This window comes from Myodes glareolus, chromosome 23, assembly GCF_982192425.1.
Source record: "Myodes glareolus chromosome 23, mMyoGla1.1, whole genome shotgun sequence".
Taxonomy (NCBI): Eukaryota; Metazoa; Chordata; class Mammalia; order Rodentia; family Cricetidae; genus Myodes; species Myodes glareolus.
This window is the reverse complement of record NC_142048.1, coordinates 4916720-4936890: the sequence shown is the minus strand read 5'-3', so window position 1 is coordinate 4936890 and position 20171 is coordinate 4916720. Positions and strand designations below refer to the sequence as shown.

The window sequence follows — 20171 nt, the reverse complement described above, 5'->3', positions numbered from 1 at the left end:
GTATTTCATGTCCAGGAGTTGACTCACTATTTAATTAAATGAAAACAATAAAACGTTAATGCTTTAGGATGCAATAGAGAATGTCTTATCATAAAAAAAGTTGTGTTATGCTGGAGAGATGGCTCAGCGGTTAAGAGCACTGACTGCTCTTCCAGAGACCCGGGTTCAATTCCCAGCTCACAACTGTCTGAAAATTCAGTTCTGGGGAATCTGACACCTTCACACCAATGTACATAAAATAAAGTTAAATAAACCATAAAAATATTTTTTAAAAAAGTTATGTTGGTGCATTTTTAATCCCAGAAATTGGGAGGCAGAGGTAGGAAAACTCTGTGAGTTCAAGATCATAGCCTGGTCTACATAGGAATTTCAAGCTAGTCAGGGATGTATAGTGATACCTTGGAGACAGCAAGGCAGTGGGAAAGGAGAGATGGGGATGAATGAATCAAGAAGAGCAGTAGCATTGGATGCAGGATGCTCACAGAGCTGGATGGAGCTGGCCTGTGGCTTCGGGAGCTAGCAATCTGAACTGACTGTAGTTCTGATCAGCTAGCGGAATCTCTTCCAGATATGGTTTCCATGCTGAAGAGAGGAAAGAGACCCAGGTCCCAGGCCATGATACATTCTTGGTTAGAATGACCATGGCAAATTATGCTCAGATTTGGCAGTCATGAGGTCTCTATGGGTCAAGGAGACTGTAGACATTGCTGTTCATCAGGAAGTAAAATCTGTGACTTGGAAGCCTCTCAGGTTCCTGCAGAGGAAGTTCTTCTAGTGGCAATGAGCCCTGTGACATCAATGATGAGAAGGGAAGAGGGCCATCTCCAGAAAAAGAAATGCAAGAGACACAAAGAGAACTTGGATAGCCATAGGAAAAAGTATCTCATGGATATCAGGCTACTCCTTGCCTCTGATATTCATCCATTAAGACACTGGTTATTCTAAAGGGGTCAGATACCATGGTCTAAAGAAATCAGGTCACACCCTCTGCCACGGACCATCTCACTCAGGATACCACGACTGTATGAGAACCAGGGCTTTGGTACTCAGGAAGACATGAGTTCGGTAAATGACAAACAGACACAACACACAAGAGAGTGGTTTGAATCTGCTGTGATTTTACTTCTGCAGTTAGTTGATTATATAGTTTACAAACATGGAACAGATCATGAGGGAACAAAGCAACATCAGCATTTTCTAAGAAAAGATACAGTATCAGGAACTAGTCCTAGACATGATACATCCTCTACCCCAGGAGCCTTTTGCCCCTGTGAACATGCTCAAAGCCCAGACGAAATCAAAACCTCAGACTAGTGGTTTCAACTCGAGCCGATATTTGCGCTACAATAGTTTCATTTTAATTATGTCAAGGACCACTGAACCATACCAGATTAACCTTCATGCCTCCTTCTAACCGTTGCCTAACTCTGTCTCATGGCCAATGAAGGAAATACCATTTTAACACTTGTTGTATAACTGCTTATTGGCTGGCCTTAGATATCAAACACCAGGGAGGTCTGGATCTGGCCAATTTTTCCATGGAATTTAATGACCAATATAATGTTCTTTGCCCTTCTACATTAACCCATCTGTTTCCTTGTTCATCGTATACTCCTGTACATGGCAATGGCTCAGGTATAGTTTTATACATTCCCTTATTGTTCTTTCCTAATGGAGGAGCCTACCACATTCCTTGAATTAAGTAATGCTTTCTACCATACATCATAGTAGAGGGAATTCCCAATGGACTCTTTCTAGCTGAGTGTTCATTCCCAATAAGTGCCTGGACTCTTATGGCTGTACTATCAAGTATACCTAGGTTTTTCAAAACAGTTCCTCCTGTTGCAATCCATTGAGAATGTCCCTAAAAGTTTCATTTTGCCTCCACACCACCTTCACAAGGGCCTGAATTATGGGTGGATCTCTCGTGGAAATGTTCCATGATTGCCTATTACTTAAATTCATAAGTAGGTCATTAATTTCCTGACTCAATACTGTTGGCTCCATTTCTATCTTTCTATTTTCATCATGTTCCTCCGGGACATCAAGTCCCTCTCCGTCTATCAGCCATCTTCCAAGAGATATTGCTCGATTAATACATAAAAGAAAAAAACATAGCCATAAAAGAGACTACACAGACCCATATCCCAGGTAGCTTATCAAGCGAGAAGTGCATCTTGGCCTGATATGAAGCCAGGGTTGAGCACTCTGCCAGGAACCTCTAGGAAGCCTAGCCCTGAGGGACACGTAGCTCCCGTCCAGCCTAATGACATAAGTCGTGTCACACAGACGACACTGGAGTTGGTGTGTCAACCCTCAAGCAGCGCTCCCTCTGTGACACAGTGTTAAGAACCTGCTCTGTGCTGTGGTTTTCACAGCCTTTAATTTATGGCCCTACCCATTACCTGGCCCTTCCATATTTCTCGCCAGTAGGCTATCTCAAATGGAATAACATGGTGTAGGGTTTACTGCTACCCCAACAGGATAGAAAAGTCATAGTTTCCTTTATTCAGGGTTTTGTTCTGAAGACTCCTCCCACCCCCAACATGATGTACTATTCCTTTCTAATGCTCTCTCCAATCAAGGCCCAATCCTTGTCTGAGGTCCTTTATCTTGATAGAACCCATTCCTGGAGGTAAGTATGTGATATCTGCTCCTCTTCTGTATTTAACACTTAAGACATTGGGAATTCTTCCTTGAATTGTAGGAATGCTTGGGCTGTCATTTGCAGTGCTGCCTTTTGGACCAGGTTGTATCAAAGGCACTACATGTGAGATGAGTCTCTGCTTTAGCGTTTGTGATCAGAGTAAATGCAAGAGTCTCACTGTTTCCAGGTGTGTGAGATTTGATGTCTGGACCATATGTATGGACATTTTTCTGCTGGAATCTCCAAGAATCCAGTCATTCAAGAAAGCACCCCTAGCATACTAAGGAATCCAAATGTTTGTCTGGGCAGATGGCTCAGCAGTTAAGTACTTGCCAGTTAAGGTCCCCTGAGACCCAGTAAATGCTGGGGAGGTGGTGTGGGAGAACAATTCTATGTCTGTCAATTATGTTTTAAATAAGTGCTGATTGGTTGGTAGTCAGACAGGAAGCATAGGTAGGACAACCAGACAGGAAGTAGAGGTGGTGCAATGAGAACAGGAGAATTCTGGGAAGAAGGAAACCTACTCTTCCTAGTCCTGCCCAGATCACGGAAGAAGCAAGATGTGACCTGCCCCGCTGAAAAAGGTACCAAGTCATGTGGCAAACATAGATAAGGATAATGGGTTAATATACATTATAAGAGCTAATACGAAGCCTGAGCTAATGGGCCAATCAGTTTATAACTTATGGAGACCTCTGTGTGATTTTTCTTTGGGACCTAATGGCTGCGAGTACCAGACAAGGCAGAAACCCCAACAAGCCGGCTCTCATGTTACAGGTAGGTGTGGTGGCCTGGTTGTAATCATAGCCGTGAAAGTTGGAGACATGAGGTCTCTAGAGCAAGCTGGTTTGCACCACTAGACATGGCAGTGAGCCTTTGGTTTAAGGCCTTGCTCCAATGAATAGTGTGCAAGAATGACCAAGGATGATTCCTGATATGAACCTTGGGCTTTCACATGCATATATCCACTTAGAAAAGAAAAGAAAAAATGAAACCTGTTCCAGTGTTTACTTTTCTGGCACAGAAAAATTATTTGGAAGAAACAGAGACCAATGTAGAAGTTTAAGTTAAATTAAAGAACAAGTGAATGGACAAATACAGCAACCCAGAGCAGGGTTGCTGCCTTCTGTAGATTCCTACACTAAGTTCATTTTTGAAGTTGTCATGGGAATGCTATTTATTCTGCTTACTACTGCGGTAAGGACCTGTGTCATCATCAGGACAGATCAGTGTTTCAACATTCCCCTGTCCTGGGTAGTCAAAGCGCACACAATGAACAGGTGTGGAAGTCATCCTGCACCTAGTGTTCAACTCCCATTCTCACTTTTGAAAGAGAATCTTACTATGTAGTCCTGGCTGATATGGAACTCCCTACCCAGCTCAGATCTGGGAGTGACAGAGATCTGCTTCTGCCCCCAGAGCTGAGATTAAACAAACATATGCCACCACAATGGAGGAGTGCTCAGCTCTTTGACAGGGAGCGTCCCTGAGAACAAGCTACTGTTTCCGATCCCTTGGGGGAAGCTCTGAGTCTGGTCTATTGGTAATCAGATATGGTCTGTTTGGAAGGGCAAGCTGCGTTGTCTGACTAGTAAGGCATATTGGTTTAGGTTCCTGGGATACCTATTCCAGGAGGTAGAAAGGCTGAATCAAAGAGAGTGGGGAAACCCTATAAATTATAAACATTTTAATGTAAAATTGTGAATTTGAAAGGAGGAAAACAGGAGTTAAATGTCCTGACAAATTTAATGTCATCAAAATCAATGGAGGTGACACAGCAATAGAGAAGGTGGGAGCTGCGTATAAACTGAATCCCATCACCAAATATGAGACACTTACTAAACATTTAAATCATACGTAAAGAAAGATAGAGTCACTTAGTAAATAACAGTCAAATAAATACTAAGTGGGTTCCATTTTATACCAATGAGAACAAAGTTCAATGAACTAAATAATTTCAAGTTATGATCATTGAAAGGTTATTCAATAATAAAACTTGGCCAAGCAGTGGTGGCGCACACCTTTAATTCCAGCATCTGGGAGTCAGATGCAGGTGGATCTCTGTGAGTTCAAGGCCAGCCTCATTTGCAGACTAAGTTCCACGACAGCCAGAGCTGTTACACAGAGAAACCCTGTCTTGAAAAGCCATAAATAATAATTAATAATAATAATAAAAAACTTGATATGGGGCTGTGATTATAGCTCAGATGGTAGGATGTTTGCCTAGTAAGTATGAGTCTTGGATTTGATTCCCAGTGTGGCAGGTGGTGGCGGTCATGTGCTCATTTAATCCCTGCACTTGGAAGGTGGACACAAGTGGATCAGAAATTCAAAGTAAAGTTTGGTTATAAAGTGAATTTATGGACAGCCTAGGATATGTAAGATTCAGTCTCAAAACAAATCGGTACACTTGCAATTTACTGTAATTTGAACCTGTTCACAAGTTACAGTTGAGTTACTTCCAAAAGAGTATTCGCTACTGGAAAACGGCACAAACGTACTTAACCCAAGAGTGAAAGACAAGCCCTCTAGTACCAGAAGCACAGAGATGAGAAAAACGGAAAGGGTCTTGCCTCAGAGCTCAGTATGAAGGGATAAAGTTAGTCACAGCACACTTTGTAAAAGAATACTCTACCAAGTGGATATTACAATTCTAAACATGAGTACCATCAAAGACCTATATGTACCCACTGTGAAAACAGCTGTGACTGCCTCTTGAGAAGCCCACACTCACACCTGGGTAAGTCTCAGTCTTCCCTACAGTTCTGTCTTAAGAGCTATATATTAAACATGCCTTTTCAGGCTGGAGAGATGACCCAGTAGTTAGGAGTGCTCGCTGAGTAAGGGCGAGGGCCTGAGTTCTCAAAAGCACCAAGTTAAGCGTCGTCATAGACGACTGTAAATCCAGCGCTGTGGAGACAGTGACTGGAGGATCGCCGGAGCTTGCTAGTTGTCAGCCAAGCCATGGGTTCAGTGAGAGACCCTGTCTCACAGGAATAAGGTGGAACTAGACAAAACAAGCCACCAGATGTCCTGCTTTGGCCTCCGTGTAGCCGGGACGTGAAGTCTCCCATACAAGAACTGCCTCTTAAACCTCTAAACCTCCAACTCTGCTTCACATCATCCAGCCTCGAAATATTTTCTGTGGTGAAGCGCTGAATCCCGCTTTAGTCTGACTGGAAAATCCCGCTTTTGTCTGAGTGGCCAAGCGGAAAGGCCACTTTTCAGAACTGGGAGACCACAGAGCGAAGCCGAAGCCGTGTCTCAGCCCCTCCGCAGCGCCGTGGGAGTCCCGGGCATGGCTGCGCAGAGGCTCCAGCAGGGAGGATGCCGTGATGCTGCCATCAGGGACCGAAGGTGCTAGCATAGTCCTGCCTGTCTTTGTCTCGTTCATCCGACGCTCACCATGTCTGCGCCCGGGGCTGCCACGGCCCCACGGAGGCTCCTGCGCTGGCGTTCACACGACCTCGGAGGCTCAGCCACTTGGGACTCCCACAGCTGCGAGGATGAAGGCGCCAGGAAGGTTGCCCGGTGATCAGCTTCCGCTCCGCCAGCTCAAACTCCTGATTGGGCAACTCATACAACCGGATACTTTTTCTGCACCGGGGGGTTCCTGTTCTAAGAATCTCAAGGGATATATGTCACACAGCCCAGAAAGGCTGAGAGGGTCGAGGGAAGACCAAAGCCAAGACAGGTTCTCCTGACAGAGACCAGGACTTAGGTTCACTAAAATGGGACAAAGATAAACAGTCCTCAGGAAAACCACAATTTAACAACCAATCAGTAGGCGCCCCACAGCCTTCTGCTGGCTCAGCAGGTTCCCAGAGCCCCTCTGTTGACTCAGCAGGTATCTTTCCTCTCCACCGCTCCTGATAACTAAAAGTAGCTTTCTCTACTCTGCTGCTGGACGGTCTCTAACCACTAGCACCTCCCACCAATCAGCCCCCAGGCAACCTTTCCTCCACCACTTAGCTTCAGATTAATCCCCCCTCCCTGGAATTCTCCTAACTCCACTTAAAAGGAGCTTGCAACCTTCTTGGGAGGTCGCCATGTGCCACCCCAATGTTGGAATTAAGAAAACACTCTTGTTATTGCATATGTGGCTGTTGGTCTTTCCTTGGGGGCTTCTCTCGGACCCTAACAGAGACCATCTCGGACTCTCTCAGTTGGTAGCTGAGAGCCTCCAGGAAGAAAGATGGCTGGCAGAGAAGGAACTGCCTCTTAGCGCTCCTGATTGGACAGTTCGTACCTGCCGCTCCGCGCTCCTTCTGCGGTCATTGCTGATGTCCAGTGACAGTATATTATTCTCCCACCCCTCACTGACACCAGCCCTCCTTCTCCTGTCAACAACTCTAATGAAGTTCATTGAGACACACAGACATGATAGATGAAAGGAGTCAAGAAGAGAGGGAGAGGGACAAGAGAGGGCAAAAATCTGTGTGCGGGAGTATGAACAAGATACATTATGTACACGAATGAGAATATTACTGTGAAACATTACATATAGTTAATGTGTACTAATGGAAACACTATAAACCAAACATTCCAGCGGTGAGAAAGTGAAAAGCTGCAGCAGTCCTTCCACAAAGAAAGCTGATACAAATTCTTTTCAGGTTTATTATAAATTGCCTCAAGCCATGATCAGTCCTGGAGGTGGAAGGAAGGACATTGGACAAAATACAGTTTATGCAGATCTAAACGTAGGGCTTTAAGAGGGAGAGAAAGAGAGGGAGAGTGGAGGGTGGGAAGGAGAGGGTGAGGGGCAGGAAGAGGCAGACAGACTGACCTTGAGAACGGGAGAGGAGGGCAGAGGAGCTTCAGAGAGCAGTTTTCATCCCTAGACCAAAGCCCTGAGCAATCCTCCTGCGTTGTCTCAGACTACTCTCCAGAGCAAATGAAGAGGTTTGATTTTTGTTTTGGTTTTTTATTTTTATTTTTTTAAAGATTAATTTAATATGTACACAGTGTTCAGCCTCCATGTATGCCTGCAGACCAGAAGAGGGCACCAGATCTCATTACAGATGGTTGTGAGCCATCATGTGGTTGCTGGGAATTGAACTCGGGACCTCTGGAAGAGCAGTCAGTGCTGTTAACCTCTGATCCATCTCTTCAGCCCTGTTTTTTTTAGAGACAGGGTTTCTCTGTAGCTTTGGAGTCTGTCCTGGAACTAGCTCTTGTAGACAAGGCTGGTCTCGAACTCACAGAGGTCCACCTGCCTCTGCCTCCCGAGCACTGGGATTAAAGGCTTGCGTCACCACCACCTGGCGAGGTCTGATTTTTAAAAATAACCTTTTAGGGGGCAGGATCCTTCATATCATGCGATTAGGTTCAGCATAGTGCACGTGGCAGCAGCATGGAGGAGTCAGGTGCCGTAGAGAACGGTCCAGTCATAGCACACTACTTCTATCTGTCCAAGACAGAGCTACAGAGGCTGTGGGATCAGACCTAAAGATGCAGGCAAGTGAAAACCAGCCACAGTACCGGTTCTTCTCTCTCGTCTCAAACTGGCCCATCCAGGGGCGGGGTGTTAGGTCTCAAAGAAATATAGGCTAACTGAAGTGCCTATAACGTATCAAAGCCGATGCTGGAGCTCTCCCAGTGTTGCCCAATACCTGTCTCCTCTCAGTACTTTTCACTCACTCCCTACCCTAAATCTCTCCAGGCCAGGGCCTGGGCTTCTTTTTCCCTAGCCTCTGATCCCTATATAACCTCAGTCACTTTGTTTACTCATTACTCAATCCCTTGGCTCCTGGCTGGCTCCACTTCTGAATCTCTCTTGGTCTACTTCTCTGTTTCTCCCCCCACCCCCACTTCTCTCCTCTCATGGTCCGGATCAATCTGCAGGCCATGTTGAGTCTGGAACGTTTCAGATGCCTCTGGCTGTACTCTTCCACGTATCTACAACAAACCTCCTCCACCATAGCCAGGAGCTGCCATGTCCTCAGTTTTCACTCAGGGAGCAACTGTATTTAAGCAGAACTCTTGACTTTACTTGTTTGTGTACTAATAAACAGTTTCAGCTTCTGTAACCGGCCTCATAGACTTGAAGATATTCCAAAGAGACACATCTGTCAATCCATTAGATTAATGAAATGATGGAACCCAAGAAAAGGGAATTTCTCCAAAAATCTTATGTTTGGAGAATGAAAATGTGCCAGGCTGAGGGGGGATATGCCTTGTCAGGATACCTTTCAGGACTAGGCTGAAGTCCACGCAATGATGGGTCAATGGTGGGTAGGACCAACCTAGACAGAGGCTACCTAGGTGACACCAGGGAAGAGGAAACCTCAATTGAAGAACTGCTGCCATCATACAGTGGGCATATCTGTGCAGCATTTTCTTGCTAAATGATGTAGGAGGGTTCAGTCCACTCTGGGTAGTACTATCTCTAGGCAGATTACCTGTCTTTAAAATCCAGAGAATTAAAAAAAAATCTTTGTGTGTGTGTGATATGTGCACACATGCCTGCACACTTGAGGATGCGCAGAGGCCAGAGGAGGACATCATTCTCTGTCACTCTCCACCTTGACACCGGGTCTCACTGGACCCAGAGTTAGGCTGGCAGACAGAAGTCACAGCCGTCCCCCGCGCCTGTCTCTCTCTGCTGAAATCACCAGCATTTTGTGGCTAAGCTCAGCTTTTTATGGGGGGTTGGGGACCCAAACTCAGGTCCTCACATATGTACAGTGAGCACTCCTACTCACTGTGCCATCTCCCCAGGCAAGATGATTTCCATACATAAACAGTACCGTGTTTACACTAAGGACCAGTGTGAATGACTGTAGTATTAGAGCTCCTATCATACTTGCTAAAACACATAACAAGATTATCACCTGCTCCTGTGTTTATGTGTGCCAGTACCAAGGACACAAGCTGACATATTAGGCCAACAGCGAGAGCTTCTTTACACAGTAAGTTTCCATGGAGACTAACGTGTATTTTAGTATGATGCCACCTACTAATACCTACTCTTCTTTATAGCTGAGTCAGTTTCAATGACTGGTTCACCAATTCCCTTTCTCACAAAAATGTCTCATTTCCATTGGCAAATAGTATGTTCTTACATTCATCTACCTGACCTGTGCTCATTTCTATGTTCCTACTTTAGAAAGATGTCAAAGAGATGTCTGAAAATTACTGTGAAAGGCGTAACTTGAGAGGAGCGAGGGCTTTACCGCAATACTGGACTGTTCACGCCCCTTCCTAGGTTTCTACTCTGGCAATTTACCTAGCATACTGCTTTCGTAGTGCGTTAGCCAGGGTTCTCTAGAAACAGAGCCAGGGGATGACTACTAGCCTAGCTCGTGGTTCAGGGAGCAACTTGGTCTCAAGGGAAGAAGGCAAAGAGTAATACAGAAGGACAGTATCTTCCTCTGGTCTCCAAAGGTGCACAGGCACAAACACCTGCATACACCTATGTTCCCACCACACTCACAATGCTTACATACACCGCATGTGCACAAAATACTAAACTTAAAATAAAAAAGAACATGATATTTCTGATGAAGAAGTCAGATATGGTATGTAGATAGACTTAGTACTGTAATCCATTACATTCGATGTGACTAAAGCCTTGGTCCTGGTAATCTCTGGCCAGAGCACACTTAAAACCAGTGTGAGAGAAGTGAGGGGAAAATCATGATAAAAAGCTATAACATAAATATGATAAAATTTATGTAGGAAAAGAGCATTAGTTAGTAGGATTTTACTATATAAGAAAATTTCACCAGTATTTTGACAATGACTCTAACTTGAAAGAAAAAAATTGAAAAATTGTGAAATTGATCTCTTTTATGATTATTTTGCAGATATACTGTCCATATATGAAAAAGATAACACATACCAATGTATACATTGTTGAAAACAGTTAAAATATAAAATATGTACAGAAATCTTATTTGGAGAAAATATTAAAAGTAAAAAATAGTTAAATCCACTTTAAAGTCATTTGTTCTGAGTTTATATACATGACCTATACAAAAGCCTCATAGGAAAATCCCAAGTATTAATAACTTTTCATATCTGTGAGCACCAAACTTATATGCATGGAAGCCAGAGGACAACACCAACTATTCTCTCCTACCATCCTCTTCCTGTTTGCTTGAGACATGGTCTTGCACTAATCTTGGAGCTTGTTTTTCACCTAGACTGGTTGGTTAGCAAGTCCTTCCTGTATTATTCCCTACTTTCAGTGCTGGGGATACAGGTATGTTTGGCCATATCTGGCTTTTTACATGAGTACTGGGGATCTGACCTAGGTCCTGATGCTCATCCATTGAGCCATTTTCCCAGCCCAAATTAAAATTTTTTTTACAGGTTCACTAGACAAAATTATTTTAAAACTACATAAAATTAAAACTGCTCATATATTAAAAAGACATTTCAACATTTTAAATTAAAAGGAGAAAAAGTTATTAAGTGAATTACCAACACTGAAACTATAGATTAAGCACATGCAACTGAGTAAACCTTAGCAATAACTTCACTTAAACATTTACTTTCAAGAATAAAATTAGAAGCGCATAATTTAGATCACCTAAGAATGTGCCACTGACAAACATTTATAAACATTACAACATTTCCTCTGAAGTGTGCAATTTCTAAGCGGTCCATCAATTATTTTATGCTAGACTCTTCACATTAGTTGTGTTAATAGAATCCTTCTACATCAGCCTTTGACACATGCTACAAATGACGATTCTACTTACATTTACAAGGTTTTGATTGTGTATGTGCTGGCCAAGTGAAGACTTACAGATTTCTTCTGATCAAGGTTCTGATCATGTGTTCTTTTGTGTGTGTGCTGTGTATTCATGTGAGGATGAGTGTTCATGTGTGTGGCTCACATTATACTTGCAAGTAGAGGCTAGAGGTTGATGTTAATGTTGGAAGTCTTCCTTAACCATTCTCCACTTTACTTTTTGAAAGATTTCTCACTGAACCTGAATAGATTTGAGACTACCTAAACAGCAAGCTCAGGGATATTTTGTCTCTGCCTCCCTAGCACTGGGATTACAAGCATGTGCCACCATATCTGGCTTTTATATGGGTAGTGAGGATTTAAACTCAGGACCCACACTTCTGCGGCTGGAACTACATAGACTGAGCCATCTCCCCAACCCTTTAGTGTTTTTTTTTTTTTTTTTTTGAGAACTGAACAGAGGCAAGCGGAGATAATCCCACATGCTTTACATTAATACAGGTTAAATTTGCTAAGCCATCATGCTTGCTAGAAAGAGCTTGCAATAAAGGAGCTTCCCTTTATTCTATATTTAGAGATACTCTCCAATGTGTCTCCACTTATGATTTTTGAAGGGAACCAGAACATGTTAAGGCTTATCCACACTGCTTACAACCATATATTTTGTTTTTTTAGTTAATGAGGTTAAAACTTATTCAAAAAGGAGAACGTCTTCCAATGCAGTTTACACGCAGTGCATCCTTTCATGGTATCGAAGAGAACCATGAGTACTGTAGGATTTTCCACATTGTTTACATACATAGGGTTTCTCTCCAGTGTGAATTCTTTCATGGCATCGAAGGGAACTGTGATCAGTGAAGGCTTTCCCACAGAACTTACATACATATGGTTTCTCTCCCCTGTGGATTCTTTCATGGCGTTGAAGCGAACTGTGAAAAGTGAAGGCTGTCCCACACAGCTTACATACATAGGGTTTCTCTGCACTGTGAATATTTTCATGGCAACGGAGAGAACTGTGATACATAAACGCTTTCCCACACTGTTTACATACATAGGGTTTCTCTCCAGTGTGAGTCCTTTCATGGCAATGAAGGGAACTATGAAACGTGAAGGCTTTTCCACACACCCTGCACAAACAAGGTTTCAATCCACTGTGAATTCGTTCATGTTTTTTCAATGCACTGCTCAACACAAAGGCTTTCCCACATTGCTTACACCCATAGGACTTCTCTCCACTGTGAATCTGTTCATGGTATCTAAGAGCATTGTGATGCATGAAGTTTTTCCCACATTGCTTGCATGTATAGGGCTTTTCTCCACTATGAATCCTTTCATGGCATTTAAGAGAACCTTGGCGACTGAACGCTTTTCCACAAAGCTTACACACATAAGGTTTCTCTCCACTATGAATCCTTTCATGACACTGAAGAGAACTGCAATCAATGAAGGCTTTCCCACATACTTACATTCATAGGGTTTCACTCCAGTATGAATTCGTTCATGTCTTCGCAAGGCACTAGAACAAGTGAATGCTTTTCCACATTGCTTGTATACATAGGGTTTCTCCAAACTGTGAATCTTTTCATGGCATTGAAGGGAATTGTGATCACTGAAGGCTACCCCACATTGATTACATATGTATTCTATTCCATTATATGTCTGTTCATGACTCTCAGCCTTACTCAAAGAAGGAAAGACTTTCAGAAATTGCTTGCATTTATAGGGTTTCTCTCCACTATGGGTCCTTTCATGGCGGCGAAGGCCACTGGAATAAGTGAAGGTCTTACCACACTGCTTACATGTATAAAGCTGGTCTCCAGTATGTGTTCTTTCGTGTGTCAAGAAAGAACCAGAAGAGTGAAAGACTTTATCACACACTTTACATATATATGGCCCATGTCCATTATGTGTTACATGCTGTTGAATACCAGCAAGAGTCAAAAAATCTTTCCCACTCTGCTTTAAAATACAAAGTTTTTCTTTAGCATGCATTCCTTCAGGGTCATGAACATCATGGTGTCCACTAAAACCGTTCTCAATTTGCTTACATTCGTAAGTTTCCTCTTCTGTGTGAGTCTTCAGATGTTCCAGAAAGCACTGGGGAGAACTATAGACTTTCCCACAGTCCTTATAAGTGCCTGGTTTCTTGGCATATTCTTGATTCTCACATGGTTTGTATCCAGTCTGAACTGCAATGGGAAGAATTTTACTTAAATTTTTATAATCCTCTTCAAGCGTCTTATCTTCCTGCTTTTTTGCTGGAATGGAGATCCAGAAAAATCACTTTGAGTTAATTCAACACTATAGGAAAGTATTAGATTCTAAGTAGGCTCCCAGTACAACATGACCATGACTGGTTTATTCACCAAAATTTCTGTTTCTGTACGAATCATGGAGCTGCACTGATCAGCAAAAACTGATCTAATTCTCATGGACTAAACAAGGCAAAGATTTCCACCTTACCTATGGCAGCCAGGTTCCTGAAGGTTTCCTGCATCACATCTCTGTGCAGCTTCTTTTGGGAAGGATTCAGTAAAGCCCACTCCTCTGAGGTGAAGTTCACAGCCACATCCTCGAAGGATACAGACCCCTGAAAAATGAGGAGGGGTGAGACACACTGGAGCACTCTGCTCATGCGCACAGTGTGTACAGAATGTTGTACTGTCTAACTGTTAAACCCAGGCAGTGCTCATCAGCGTTCTGGTCAATGCCCTCACTCTAACAATATCATTCCAATGCTAGGCTGAAACTATATTATAAAAGGAAAGCAAATGCCTGGTATGCTTTTTGGTCATCCAGTAAAGTCTGTATAATGGTTCTTTATACCTCTCATAAGAAAACAATCCTACTAGGTCAGGCATAGTAGTACATGCCTTAATCCCAGCACTTGGGAGGCAGAGGCAGGCGGGTCTCCTTAAGTTTGAGGTCAGCCTTACATAGTGAGGCTATGTCTTAAAAAAAAATCCCACTAGTCAGTATCCATAATAGAGTTAACACCAGCTATACGGAGACTATTCTTATATCAGGGCTTGGAATAGTGCTTGACTCTCAAGCATGAGGGCCTGAGTTTGAACCCCCACAAGTACACATAAAATTGCTGGACGTGGTATAACACAGCACTGGAGATTACAGGTGGAGACAGGTGGTGCATACTGGCCCGGCAGTCTAGTATACTTGGTAAGCTTCAGGCAAAAGAAGGCCCTTTCTCAAAAGGTCATTTCCAAGGAATGACCCAAGGTTGTTCTCTAACCTCCACATGCATAAGTACACACATGTGCATGTGTACTTGTGCAAACATCTGTAAGCATACATATAAAAAAGATACATTTTCAACTTTCCCTGGGGTCTGGGTACTGGCATTTTGGATGGGCCTCACTAGCCTACCTGTGGAAAGGGGCTCATTGTTCTAGTTTAAGACAGCAATATGCTACTTGTTTAGCTCCCATTGTTCCTCTAAACGTCTGCAAGCTTCTGACATGCTTATCAGAAGGATCCTACTTGATCAGAATAAAAATATGCTCTGGAGGATTAGTTCCCAATGAGCTGGCCTGACGGGTAATACAGAATAAACAGTTCATCTCCGAACTTCTTCCTTAAGAAGCTGCACATCTTTGTTTGCACAAAGAAAACTTGAGAAGCCTTGTACCTGACATCTTATTGGCAATCAAATATTTTGAAAGCCCTACAAAGGATAATCTACTATGATAATGTGAGAAGACTTTAGTTTTTCCTCAAAAAGGCTAAGAGAAATAGAAATGAGGGGAATAGCATTGTTAAAAGAGGCTTGCTGACAGATATATTTAGAAAATATAATTATTTCTCAACACATCTTTATCCAGTTGACTATTAACCCAGAATTTCCTTTATCAGAAGATCCTTACATATAAGTAAAGAGGAAGCCCATAAAGAATGTCCCATGTAAATACATATGAACTGAGTATCTTACAGACAAACAGCACTGGGCAAAATAACAGCTTGTGGTGTCAATACCCTGATATCACAAATAGGTCACTTCAGTGTTAAACTGCACCACAGATCAAATGCACTTAGCAGCATTTACAGAACAGCCCATCCAACAACTGCAGAACACACATTCTTCTCAGCATCAGACGGAAGATTTCCCAAAACACATCACACAGTAGGTGATAAAGCATTAGCAAATCCAAACACAAACACACACACTCAAAGCAACTAACCAAACTAACAAAAACAATACCCCCCCAAACCCCAAATATACTTTGAAATGCTATCTTACATGTATCAGATGAAAACTTTCAAAATGTTTAATTTGGAAAAAATATTAAGAAACCCTGGGCCAAGAAGACAGATTAGTTGGTAAAGTGCTTGCCACCTAAGCATAAAGACCTAGTTCTCACATAAAAAACTGTGCATAGTTGGGGATCCAGTCTGTTTGGATACTCACCTTCCTGGACCTGGAGGGAGGGGGGAGGAACTTGAACTTCCCACAGGGCAGGAAACCCTGACTGCCCTTAGGGACGAAGAGGGAGGAGGAGAGGGAGTGGGGGGAGTGGGAGGATGTTGGGAAGAGGGGCGTAAATGGAAACTTTTATAATTTAATAAAATTACTTTTAAAAAAAAACTGTGCATAGTGCACACACCATGTGCTGGGGACTCGTAAGACCTGTAGTTGTGAAACTATTATAGGAAATAAAGCCAATTGTTTTGTAGAATGAATATATGATAATATATGATAGTGCAAATAGATGAAAAGAAACCTTTACCAAATATAATGTAATGTTGAAAAAGAGACTAAGCAGGACAGGAAATTGGGAGGAGATGGGGATTGGGGATGAATCTGGAGTTAGGAGAAGTGAAAGTAAATATGATAAAAATACATTGTATGCATATAAGAAATTCTCAAAAATATTGTATTAAAAAGAAGAAGAGGGGCTGAAGAAATGGCTCAGAGGTTAAGAGCACTGGCTGCTCTTCCAGAGGAGGTCCTAAGTTCAATTCCCAGCAACCACATGGTGGCTCATAACCATCTGTAATGAGATCTGGTGCCCTCTTCTGGCCTGCACCTCTTCTGGCCTGCAGCATACATACAAACAGAACATTGTATACATAATAAATAATTCTTTTTTTTTTAAGAAGAGACTAAAAGAGACCTACATATAAGCAGAAAATCAATTCATAATCATGCAGGTACCAACAGTGTCTTAGGTTTTATTTGGCTGTGATAAACACCATTACCAAAAGCATCTTGGGGAGGAAAAGATTTCTTTCAGTTTACATGTACCAATCACAGTTCTTCAGGAAGGAAAGGCAGGGCAGGGCAGGAACTGAAGCAGAGGCCATGCAGGATCAGTGCTTACTAGCTTGCTCCTCATGGCTTGCTCAACCTGGTTCTTCGTAGTATACAGGATCACTAGCCCAAGAGTGGCACCAAACACAGTAATATGGGTCCTCCTGTATCAATCAAGAAAATGAATCACAGGCTTGCCTACAGGCCAATATGATGGAGGTATTTTCTCAGTTGAGGGTCCCACTTCCAAAATGACAGTAGCTGGTATTAAGCTGACATAAAATGAGCCAGTACAAACATTAATGGCAGAAATCAACTTGCTTAATACATTCAAGGACAAATTAATATTTATTTGGAAACATGCACACATTTCCCTTTCCCATGAAGAATCAAATTATACACTGAAATGGGAATGATGAAAGTCAAGTGTTTTGACAAATCATAGTCAAGTATCTTTTGATGTGTAAAGTTTCCTTTAGATATGCAGAAGTAGATCGCCACACAAATTCAAGAATTAAAAATCTAATAGACATTAGAAGCAAGAAAGACTTATTCTATTCCACATCATGCTCAAAGCTCAGAATCTAGTAGAAGTGGGAAGCATACATTAAGATAATAAAGGTTTTCATGACAAACACATGACTAGTAACAACATGCTAACTAAGGGAAAAAACTGAAAGCATTTTCTCAATGGTCAGAAAAAATTACTAGGTTATTACTCATGACTCTTCTTGAATATAATATTAAATTAGCCAGAGCAATTATGCAAATAAAATCAATAACAGGTATACAAATCAGAAAGGAAGTCAAACTATTTCTGTTTCAATACACAGAAAACCATAACCAGGTACTATAATACACATCAGGAACCACAGTACATGGGAGGCTAAGACAGCAGGATTTGGAGTTCCGGCCAGCTGGGGTACACAGTTATATTCTCTGTGTAAAAAGTAACATATCCAGCAAAACTACAAACAGATCAAAAGATTACACCAGTCAGAGGTCCGGAGTTCAATTTCCAGCAACCACATGGTGGTTCACAACTATCTATAGTGGGATCTGATGCCCTCTTGGCATAAAAGTCATACATGCAGATAGAGCACACAAATAAATAAATGTCTTTTTAAAAAAAGGCACTTGGGGGCCAAAGCAGGCAGATCTCTGTGAGTTCGAGGCCAGTCTGGTCTAAAGCCTGGTATACAAGAGCTAGTTCCAGGACCAGAGAAACCCTGTCTCAAAAAACCAACCAACCAACCAACCAAAAAACCAACCAACCACCACCACCACCACCAAAACACCAAAAAGGCTTTTAGAGATTACAAACTATTTAGGAAGGCAGGAGGGTACAAAATCAACAGGCAATGCCCAATACATTTTCTCCTAGTGGATAATGAACTATCTCACAGAGATACATTGTCAGGAAGTCATGAATAGACAAACTAAAATGTCCAAGACAAACCTCACTGATTACATGAAAATCTTCAACAAGGCAGCTGTAGGTCACTGAAGCAATTACAAAGAGAAAGAAAGGATGTGAAGGTGGGTGGGTAGGGAGGTGGGGCAGTTTGGGGAGGAGTTGGGAGTGACCAAAGGTGATCAGAATATATTGCATGAATATTTTTTCAATAAAAAAGGCAAAAAAATTAAAAAAGACATTAGAAGAAGAAAGACCTAACATGACTATGGATTAGGAGAATCAGTGTTGCAAAAATGACTCAAAGTAATAATACAGATACAGTGAAATTGCCATGAAATTATCACAACATTTTACACACAACTAGAAACAATTTTTTTTTTCTTTTGAGTCTTGGTTCCTTTGTGTAGCCGTAGTTGTCCTGGAACTCAGTTCGTAGACCAGGCTGGCCTCGAATTCACAGAGATCTGCCTGCCTCTGCCTTCCTAGTGCTGGGATTAAAGGCGTGCACCACCAAAACCGGGTTTAGAAACAATCCCCAATGCTCCATGTTTCCTATTACCTGATTTCAAAACACACTGCAGGTGACAGAACAAACGAAAGGGAACAGAACAGAACAGAACCCTACAGAATACTGCATAAACACAGACGCAAGGTCCAATGGAAGCGCAGAGAACACAGAAATAGTCCCAGCGCATCATAGGCAGCCACACGTCTCCATTCCGTGTTTCTCGGAGGAGCGGTGGGTCGCCCGGCCCGGTAAATTTTGGAAGCGTGGAGAGGACCTGGGAACTGAAGGATCGCAACTGTCAATCAGCGGATGGGGACAAACTCGTGGATTTTAGAAACGGCTTCCCATGAACCGGAAAGGCAGGGAAACAAAGCGGGAGTGTGTCCCCTCGCCGCGACCCGCACCCGGCCACCGCGTCTTCGGGGAGCCCGGGCGCAGCTGCAGAGGCTCCGCCGCAGTCCCCGCGACATGAACGGCCGCCCGCCCCGCACCCGGGCGCTCACCATGGCTGCGCTCCGGGCCTCCTGCGGCCTCACGCGGCTCCCGGCAGCAGCGCTTGCCGAGCCGCTAAAGTCCCGCGACCCCGGACTCCCTCAGCGGACCGGACGTCGCGGGCGAGGGCAGTGCCAGAAAGAAAGATGGCGGACGAGGAACTTCCGCTCCGTTCTCCAGCGCTCCAGATCAAGCAAGTTGTACCGGATCGCCACTTTTTACCTCGGAATCGCTGGACAACTACGACCTGACTCTGTTACTGGGTTTGGAGGTCATGGAAAAAAAAAAGAAGCTTAACAGTTCGAGACTCCATAAATAGACAGGACAAGGCCGCAACAATGGCGGCACCAGAAAGAAAGATGGCGAGTGATGCTCTTCCGTTTCGCTCACAGGGGACCTCGATAAGACAGCTCATACTGGACGCGTCAGCTGCCCTCATGATTACTCCGGGGGTCAGTGTCACACCGTGCGGTTGAACAATCCGGGACTCCCTGAGCTACTAGGACAGTTTCACGACTATGGCGACACGAGATTGAAAGATGGCAGATGAGGAAAGTCCCACTGGTGCTCTTGATTCATACACTGAGCCTTTGTGACAGAATAAGGGATGCCTACCTGACAAGCTGGAACAAAATCCCTCGTTCCAGCCACAGTCGTTCTCAGCCCAGTATACTCTTGGTGGGAACCAGCTGACCTTGGATATAATTGCATTTGTGCAGAATTTGCCTCTGACTTTGCCCAAGGGCCACCTGCTGCGTTTCTACATTCTGCACTTCTCCCACTTTGGAAATGAAATTGCCAGTTTGTTAAGTGAATTACAAGGTTAGTGTTCCATGGAGACAATCCACGTGTTCAGAGAAGAGGTTGGCTAGCTCAGAACACAGTTTAACAGGGACAGCCTCATGCCAGCCATTCTTGAGCAATTTGGAATGAGGCAATTTGTTTCACAGCCAAGACTTTCTCAAAACTTTTCATTTTATCCATTTGCATTAAAAGATGAACATGCCAACAAGAGAATTTAAGCATTCAATGCATATGGAAACTAGAGTAATATGCTAGCAGTATTCCACAGAGGGAAGAAAAACATTTGAGTTCTTTTTTTAATTTTTATTTATTTATTAAAAATTTCCACCTCTTCCC

At 43.0% G+C, this 20171-nt stretch overlaps 1 protein-coding gene across 1 annotated transcript; it reads right to left on the bottom strand.

Moving 5' to 3' along the window:
* Positions 1-1098: 1098 nt before the first annotated feature.
* On the bottom strand, positions 1099-19098 carry LOC125395600 (uncharacterized). Its single transcript, XM_048427051.3, is given in 5 exon segments — positions 1099-12809; positions 12812-13606; positions 13812-13938; positions 16563-16778; positions 19043-19098. Coding segments are annotated over 4 exon segments (1668 nt in total). The 5' UTR covers positions 16572-16778; positions 19043-19098; the 3' UTR covers positions 1099-12072.
* Positions 19099-20171: the final 1073 nt, after the last annotated feature.